The sequence below is a fragment of the Sinocyclocheilus rhinocerous genome, unplaced genomic scaffold, assembly GCF_001515625.1.
Source record: "Sinocyclocheilus rhinocerous isolate Xijiao unplaced genomic scaffold, SAMN03320098_v1.1 scaffold178, whole genome shotgun sequence".
Lineage (NCBI taxonomy): Eukaryota > Metazoa > Chordata > Actinopteri > Cypriniformes > Cyprinidae > Sinocyclocheilus > Sinocyclocheilus rhinocerous.
Genome location: NW_015653463.1, coordinates 560,135 through 569,807, shown reverse-complemented (window position 1 = coordinate 569,807; position 9,673 = coordinate 560,135). Strand labels below are relative to the sequence as shown.

The window sequence follows — 9,673 nt, the reverse complement described above, 5'->3', positions numbered from 1 at the left end:
CATTTTATTAACCAATGTCTTTGCTTCTGACCTTTGATGATCCAGTTCAACCGTACTAATAATCACAAATTACTCTAGACAAACATTTGTGTGTTTTTTTTTTTATTGCTGAAGTGTGTTGAAATTTCTTCTTCTGTATTCTACTGTACGGACGTAAATTTACTTTCCCTTTAGCCTGAGGCTTATTCATTTCACTTTTGGTGTGAAAAGGCTTTTATATTTGCCAAAAATATAACTTTTTTATTTTAAAAACAAACAAGCAAGCCCTGTCCAGATTTAAAAAGTAACGCAAAAGTAACGTAATGCATTACTTTCCATAAAAAGTAACTAAGTAACGTAATTAGTTACTTTTTTTATGGTGTAATGCATTACTTTTAAAAGTAACTTTCCCCAACACTGTTTATCAATACATTTTAAGGTAGGCTATACAGATTTTGGTAGTTCAAGTAGATTGCTATGTTAACATTGCGTCACTTGATGAAATATGCATTTATAAGTTGTAAAATATACATTTGACAGGATGAAATAGGGCGTGGTTTTAATCATTTACTTTCACAGTAATATTTCATATCGGTGTACAATGAGCAAACATTGCCTTGTCCATCCTTAAAGACTGCAGTACAGTTAATGAGCTTTAAATGAAGAGAAACTTTATTCATAATATTTATCATTTTTGAGCATAATTTTGAGCATTGAGATCCAAACTGTCCAGGTTATGTATTATTATACTGTTTAAGGTTCAAATAATTCTACACACACAGCCAAGTTTTAAAATGTAAAGATCAATCTATTGAATTCTATCAAAGTGCTTTACAAAAACAAAACAATTAAATAATCATAAAATAATCAAAACAGAGAAGCATGAAAGATAAAATGAACAATAAACATTAAAAACATAAACAAAAACAAATCAGAAGAATGCATAAACAAGACAATGCAGCGCATCAGTCGGACGAAGCCGTGCTCATTCAGCAAATGAAGTAAATAAAGTTCAGTTGAGGAATCTTGGTGTGATACTGGACTCAGACCAAAACTATCACTTTTAACTGATCATCATCATATCGCAAGGAAAACAATATTTTGCAGAAGCCAACTGCATATAACCCTTGCAGTATTGATAAAGATGATACAGGTAAGTTAAAGATGTTACGTATATAACTTAAACATGACTAAAACTAAGGTCTGACTCCAAATCAGGCCAAGATTCCTGACCTTTTTGACCCTTCGAGAGGGGGGCTAAAGGCACACCTCATGGAAACCGTGCTTTTCAATAACGCCATAGTGTAGGATTGCAGAATATATATATATATGTTTCTATTGAACATTGATGGAGCAATACATTTTATGGGGGAAAAAAATCATAAAAGTGGTTTGTTTTGTTTACAAATATTATAAATATACGAGATGGTAATCGAGGTACAAGGCTCGCCAGCATGGGACACAAGGCACTGAAACAAATACTTCAGCTAAAGTCAAATGTTTTTAATAATATCTAAGTTGCAACAAGTCCTCCGCAACGTTTACCATGTTAGATTTTTTGATAAAATAATCATTTTTTATTTAATAAATATATAGTCATTAAAAGACATTCATTTTAAAACACAGAAATGAAATTATTTAAAAAGTAAAAATTCTGAAAGCTTAATAATTTAATATAGCTTTAACAATAAACATGCTATATGATACGATCTCTAATTATCGTATATTATCTCTCTAATCTTTTCTCTAAGATTATCACCCAAGTTACTGAATTACATTAATCATCTGCATCTAACCACGTTATGTCAACAAATAGAAAATGATCATTATTCATTATCATGTCAGTTATGGTCCTTTAGCCCAGCAGCAGAGCGCACGCTTTCAGATATTCTTCCGTTAGTGAAAAACGGTTGATTTAGTTGAACAAAAGTGAAAATCATTAACAAGACCTTTGTCTCATAATTTCAGCGATTCAATATGATTTCTCGAGCTGTCCAGATAAGGATAAATAAACCAGTAATATTTGGATGAATGCTTTTGTTTTACATTAGACTAAATACAGCTCGCATTCAGTGGTAAGCAAGCCCTGCCCCAGAGAGCATGCTTTTCTATCAAAAATTATTATTAAGATGTCAGTTTACATTTTAATTGTGTTTTAGCATTTTATTTTAGATTAGCGTTAGATATATTATTATATCTATAATATATATATATATTACATTGACACACTTCCGTCATCCTGCAAACCCTTAGAAAGTTTGCCCTCCTGGCCTTTCTGAAATCACACTTTGCCGAGTCAGGCTTTACTAAATGAATCTCGGAGGGCATTTACACATGGTTTTAATATGATCAGATAACTATGAAGAGTGTAAATAAGCCCATATTTTAGATCCTCGGTGCATTAACATCACACTGTTTCGCTGATGAAACTCTTATATTTATGCATTTGACAGAAGCTTTTATCCGAAGTGACTTGGATTGCATTTAAGGTCTATGCAGCATTCATTCATTCACCACACAATTCCTGTCAACACAATGCAAGTACACAATGCAAAGAACAGTGTTTTATTAAGATCAAATGAAACTCAAACTCTTGACAAAAACTAAAGTTTGACACCGCCAGAGGGTAAAAGACCATTTTAAGCATTAAAAATGTTGAGAACTGAAGATAACAGAACAATATGTGCATTCAAGTATTCTAAGACATGCCTTGTGAATAACTCATGTACGTCTTACTGAAGGCACTGCAGCCAGTAGTGGTTATTCATTAAGAGATTCAAATTAGGTTGTATCCTTCTAGGCAGGAGCGGTTTTTAAATTATGACTATTATTATGATAAATAGAGAATACAACAGTTTAGCTTTTTCAGTGCATGACAGGTCTTCAAGCTTTTAAGTTTTACCCTTATTGGCTCTGAAATACGACTGTCAGTCATTTCATCTGAAGTCACTTTGTTTCTGACCCAGTCGAGTCCAAACGACCAAAAAGTGAGCTGGTTTGCTGTGCTGATTTGAAAGCGTTTGGAGGAAAAAAGCTGTTAAGGAGTTGCTACTTCTCGTGTTTGTTCTTGGTGAGAATTTCGCTATTTCACGACATAATACTTCAAATAAAAAATAAAATAAATAAAAACCAACCCCAAAAAATCAGTTAATAGCATAGATAGCCCAAAACACGAGAAGTAGCAACTCCTTACAGCTTTTTTTGTTTCTCTATGCTAATGTTAGTTTGTGTGCTCAGAGATGAGCCTCTCCTGCACGAAGCCTATCAGAGTCTGTTTTAAACAACATCCGGATTGCGTAACAGTCGAGATCCTCACCTGACACAAGTTACTAAAGTTAGCAGAATAACACAAGCGTATGATCGGATGTTAAGGGAGAACAGAAGACTAAATGTAGCACAGCCAGTTTCACACAACATTTCCAAAGGTCTAAGTGTTTTGAACACACTCACACTCACAAATAACAGTAGGAATTCAGCGATTAAGCCACACCATTTATTGCTAATCCTGAAAAACTTCACTATGCATGAATCTCCTGTAACATACACTTTTACAATGATTTGTAGTGTGGATAAAGGAATAGTGATCATGCCATTATTTACTCACCCTCAGGTTTATACAAACTGAAAAGAAGAATTTTGAATGTTTCTTAATGCAGTTCTTTTTCATACAAAGTCAGTTAGGGTTAGGGTTTTATGGGATGACAGCGCTCTCACGCTAATTTGCCCTGTTTAGTCAATCTAGAATATGGCACACAAGCCATATGTGGTCACCATTTCCTGACGTTGTATAAAAAGAGCTGCATAAAGTTTCTCCAAAAAGTCAGGAACAACATGAGGGTGAGTACAGAATGACAGAATTTGTGTTTTTCAATGAACTACTCCTTTAGTTTCTCCTAACTGGGCCTCATGTTGCTTTATCACTCCTCTGGTTAACAAACGAGATTAGTGGTCTATGGATGCCTTGAGCCCAAAGTATACTTTGCATTTGAATGCATACATGTATAGTCTACGGCGCAGCTTTTTCAAAGTATACTCCATTTGTGACCCTGGAGCACAAAAGCAGTCTTAAGTCGCTGGGGTATATTTGTAGCAATAGCCAACAATACATTGTATGGGTCAAAATTATCCATTTTTCTTTTATGCCAAAAATCATTAGGATATTAAGTAAAGATCATGTTCCATGAAGATATTTTGTAAATTTCCTACCGTAAATATATCAAAACTTAATTTTTGATTAGTAATATGCATTGCTAAGAACTTCATTTGGACAACTTTAAAGATGATTTTCTCAATATTTAGATTTTTTTTGCACCCTCAGATTCCAGATATTCAAATAGTTGTATCTCGGCCAAATATTGTCCTATCCTAACAAACCATACATCAATGGAAAGTCAATTTCTTATGACTGGTTTTGTGGTCCAGGGTCACATTTGATAGTGTGTCATCTTTGTCCAGTGCCTGCACTATTTTTCTCCAGAAGTTATAAGCGCTAAAAATATCTTTGTACTTTTTTAGTCTAAAGATCAGTCTGTTGTTGTTGCAGTCTCCACTATTTTGTTGTTGTTCTGCGTCTAGTTTAGTTTTAAACTGTGAAACACCTTGTGGAACAACTGATTAGTGCAAAACTTAGTCAATGCGCATGTGCAAAGAAAAAATCTGGTGGCGCACCTACAGTACGCGGGTACTATTCTGGTGACAAAATGTGCATCACGCACACTGAACGTGGACTGTCGTGTACGCTAAAAACCGAAGTATACTTTGGGCTTTAGTTAGGGTGACCATATGTGCCATTTTTCCCGGACAAGTCCAGGATAGGATTTCAATAGTCTAAAATATTTAGGTTTTGGCTTTGTTTGCGAGTGCAGACCGATTGGTGTATGACATCAAAGTACCATAAAAGCTATAGAGAGCAGAGCAGACGGCTCCTTATGCTTTGGAAACGCTCTCGAGGTACTTTGATGTCAAATACTGATCGATCTGAGCAGGGCCGCTTTAAGTCGAACACACCTAATATGTATTTGCATCGCTTTGACCGTTCTCCGTAGATCCCACCTTCTCGCACGCCATGATTGGTCCATTCTGTACAATGCCTGCATGTTATTGGTCAAACTACTTTTCGATCATTACCTTCAGCAAGTCTGAAAACAGAAAAACAAAGTCAAAACAAATCCTGGCCAGGACGTGTCTGGGAAAAATGGCACGTATGGTCACCCTACTTTAGTGAACTGCCTATAATCAGAGTGGTAAAAATCAAGGCCCTACATCACAGCCGGACAACTGTGGGCGTTTCTGAGGACTCATGTCTTGTTGCGGGTGAACACGCGCTCGCCCCTCAGATTGAGATGCTGTAGCTGGTACTGCAGCACTTCAGTGTCCGCCGGCTCCCTGAGGCTCATCTTGTCCAGGTTGAGGTAGTCCAGGGACTTGGAGTACACCCGCTTGCCCTTCAGCAGGCAGAGGGGCAGGGGCCCGTGTAAGGCCTTGCTGGGCTCCCCGCTCACCATCGACTTCAAGCAGCCGTCGCCCGAGCTGGGCATGCGCCGCCTCCGGCGTCCGTTGATGGCTGGGATGTCATACGGTTGGTAGTAACGGCTTTTGGTTTTGTAAATCCGGGAGGCTCGGTGCAGGCTTAAATCCACAGGCTTTTTGATGGGGCTTGGCAAGGCCCCTGTGTTGCTGTTGTCAGGGCTAGACCACTTCTGGGCTAATTTGAGAAGCTCCTCACCGGTGGTGAAGCCCACTAGATAGTTGGAGTTCATGTGGAGGATCTGGTATCCTGAGACAGTACTTTTAATGGGGGAGCAGGGAGTGCTGGAGCAGCGGGGTTTATCGGCTTCTGGCTTCAGGGTGGCTTTGGCCTCAGCAGCAGGCAGAACGGATATGGGTGCCCTGGACACTCCACTGGCATCCATTTCCATCTTTAATGACATGACCTGGCTGAAACACACAGGGAGATATGTGGGGAATAAATAGCATATATTATGCTACAAATAACACAAAACGCTATAGCCTATATTTCATCATCATTTACTTTCTTAATGCACATTCCTTGTCAAATCTGCTTTTCACAATACAGATTGTTTTAAAGCAGCTTTACCGAAGGTTATGCTGTTATGTCTATAATGTCTTTGTACTTCACCATAGAGCAAGGCTCATATCATCATGGCTGGATAATAAGACGATTTAAATCAAAGCAAATGATCCTCCAGGTTTTAGCTCTAGCTATACTGTATTTATAGCATTGTCTAGCACAAGGGTGTCCAAACTCGGTCCTGGAGGGCCGGTGTCCTGAAGAGTTTAGCTCCAACCCCAATTAAACACACCTGAAGCAGCTTATCAAGCTCTTACTAGGCATACTAGAAACTTCCAGGCAGGTGTGTTGAGGCAAGTTGGAGCAAAACTCTGCAGGACACCGTCCCTCCAGGACCGAGTTTGGACACCCCAGGTCTAGCACATTTGTGACCCTGGAGCACAAAAGCAGTCATAAGTCGCTGGGGTATATTTGTAGCAATAGCCAACAATACATTGTATGGGTCAAAATTATCCATTTTTCTTTTATGCCAAAAATCATTAGGATATTAAGTAAAGGTCATGTTCCATGAAGATATTTTGTAAATTTCCTACCGTAAATATATTAAAACTTAATTTTTGGTTAGTAATATGCATTGCTAAGAACTTCATTTGGACAACTTTAAAGGTGATTTTCTCAATATTTTGATTTCTTTGCAGTTTGCACCCTCAGATTCCAGATTTTCAAATAGTTGTATCTCCTATCCTAACAAACCATACATCAATGGAAAGCTTATTTATTCAGCTTTCAGATGATGCATAAATCTGCATATGACTGGTTTTGTGTTCCAGGGTCACATATATCAGTGCTGTGGTGACTCTGGCGTTTAAAGCAGTTAAGTGATTTAAATATTGCTTGGGTTTATTCAAACAAGAGTAAGCAATTCTCAAAAATCATTAGTGAAAATATGATCAGGCGTATGATGCCTGGGCACATGCTGAATTGTCACAGTAAAACTCTTACATTTGAGGATGGAAAAACAGGAATCATCTAGTATATTAGCTAGGAATCTGCCTAATATGATTATTAAATAAATATGAGCATTGCAAGTAAATACATGGTGCTCTTGCACCAGTGGATACTGCACATTTATTCCATGCAATTGTTTAAGATCGTCTGTTTGTAAATTATTATGACAATGTTTACTTTATGGTTTTTATATTACAATATGTTGTATATTTGATCACCAATCTTTATCTTCTTCTTCTTGGTTTTTAACAGAGGCTGGCAACCAACGTAATAGGTGCTTTTTGTGCAAGGGAGTGCAATATGTTGAAATATGATATGCATTCAGATTCATATAGGCTTTTTATTCTACTATAGCCTATAACTTTTTTACTAGGCTACATATAATGTCGAACGAAACGAGTTTTTTTTTTTTGTGCTATTATATAATAAAAAATTATTTATAATATGATATAGATATATAAAGTAATGGGAATGTTTACACTGCACCATGAATGCTACATAAATATTTAGTTCAGTGTTTTACTGATCTACTATCAGATGTTGATGTTAATAATGTGCTAAGCAATAAGTATTTAGTTTACAAAATATCAATGTTGTTTATGTACTGTATGGTAATACAAGCATATGTGCATGAATGACAGTACAAAATGTTGTTTTTTGTAAGGAGTAGGCAAAATTAGTATTAGTGACTGCCAATACATGTACAGTATGTCAGTGTGTATGAAATATGGTTCTCATTGCTTTGAAAAATGTAATGCTTACCGCTTGATAAATGTTTAACTTTTCTTGAGCTTTTTTATTATTCAGATATTTTGCAGAGTAATTCTATTTGTAGACCAAAGGAGGTTACATTTTTTGTTAAAATGTTTTAAGTATTACATTTGTTTTAAAACTAAAACTTTAAAACAAATTGAAAGAATAAAGAGTTTAATTTCTATTGTCTCTGCTTTTAGGTTTATTTTAACTAAAATTAACGATTTAAATAATTAAGTTCCTTATTGAGTAACTAAATTACTTTTCAGACAGAGTAATTAGAAAAGTCATTTAAATACAATATTAATGATGTAATCAGTAATTAATTACTTTTTGAAAGTAACGTACCCAACACTGCTCTTGTGTCTTCTGTCTGGGCTGCCTGTCACAGAATAAGAATATTATTTAACGCATATAGTTCAATATTTAGATTTTACTAGTATCAGCACAATATACTGGCCTGTAAATAATTACAAAATTATTAAATATAGTTTGAAGCAAAAACCTACTGTACAGTTTGTATTCTATAAATAAATAAAATGAAATCATTTTGCTTGTGAATGTCTCCTTTCCTTGCATCCCTTTATTAAGGAAAAACACATTATTTGATAAATGTTCATTGTGCCCCTATATATTTTAATGCAGTCCTAAATCAAACTTAGGAGCATATGTGCTTCTCCTTGGTAATAAAGTTAGTTGTCAAGCCCTGTAGAGCAAACGGAGTTCAAACTAACATTTGCATATGTCTATGTGAATGCACGTCCGGTTTGAAGACTGTCACTGGCAGGTGCTGAGCAACAAATGACACAAAAACCTACAAACTACAAATCGTATGGAGCTGGGAAGTTGCCAAATAATGTTTTAGATAAGACTGCACAGTTAAGGCAGGTGTTATTTAACCCTAAATAGGGCAAACCCATAAAGAGACATCAGAAAATTAATTTAATGCTATTTTACATCTTATTGGGACTCAAATAATACAATTTCATGATTATGTTTGATTATATTTGATTTTAATGTTTGTATCCCCCAGGATATGTCCCCTTTGGGGGAATAAATTCACTGAAAACAGACAGAACAATGCTTGTAACAACATGGTTGTAATTCCTGAACACTTTGGAGTACAGACCTATAACGTTGGTCTCTTTTTTTAAAGAAGACACATAGCTGATTATTGCTGAAGTGAAAGCATTTAAAAAAAGTATAAAACAAGTTATAAAAGTTTAAGTATACAGTAAAGATAGCGTAGTATACTAATTGTATTTATTTTATATAAAATAAATATTTTATAAAATATGTTGCGCTCTAAAATTGCTATAAAATCAAAGCCATATGTCAAACCGATTTATGTTCCAAATTTGAAGTTGATATCACAAAAATTGTGGTTCCTGTGAGATTTTGTTTGGGCACTATACCAAAAATAACCATTGGGTTACACACAAACTATATTGAATTATTCTAATGCAGATCATTTTCTGTCACAATATCTATCAGGATTATCACGGTATTGTTTCACGAGTTCACACTTTCATATAACAAACTGAGAAAAGGTTATGCGTATTTGCCGTGCTGAAGTTGATATCACAAAAATTGTGGTTCCTGTGAGGTTTTGTTTGGGCACTATACCAAAAATAACCACTGGGTTACACAAACTATATTGAATTTTTCTAATGCAGTTTTCTGTCACAAATCGATCATTTTCTGTCACAATATCACTTCTATTACAAAACAGTCAACAGTCTAGGGAGAGGGCTCCGAGCTCGGTAATCACTCTCGTCCGGGGAGAGGGGCCCGAGCTCGGTTTTTTTAGCCCGGACCCAGAGCGAAATGTTACGAAACGAAATGTTATAACGTTATTTCGTCTCGTTTAGTCGCGTTATTATTATTATTTTGCAGTATTTC

General features: G+C 35.8%; 1 protein-coding gene across 4 annotated transcripts in view; it reads right to left on the bottom strand.

The window, feature by feature from the left end:
* Positions 1-5,152: 5,152 nt before the first annotated feature.
* The window catches only part of LOC107715868 (UNC119-binding protein C5orf30 homolog), a 7,260-nt gene continuing 2,739 nt past the window's right edge, over positions 5,153-9,673 (bottom strand). For 2 of the 4 annotated variants that reach the window (XM_016522097.1, XM_016522099.1), the window contains exon 2: positions 5,153-5,916. In XM_016522097.1, coding sequence (XP_016377583.1) covers positions 5,277-5,909 — 633 coding nt within the window. In that variant the 5' untranslated portion in view covers positions 5,910-5,916 and the 3' untranslated portion in view covers positions 5,153-5,276. Of the gene's footprint in view, positions 5,917-8,119; positions 8,154-8,280; positions 8,346-9,673 lie in introns of those variants that run through there. The other 2 variants (XM_016522096.1, XM_016522098.1) reach the window with 2 other exon arrangements.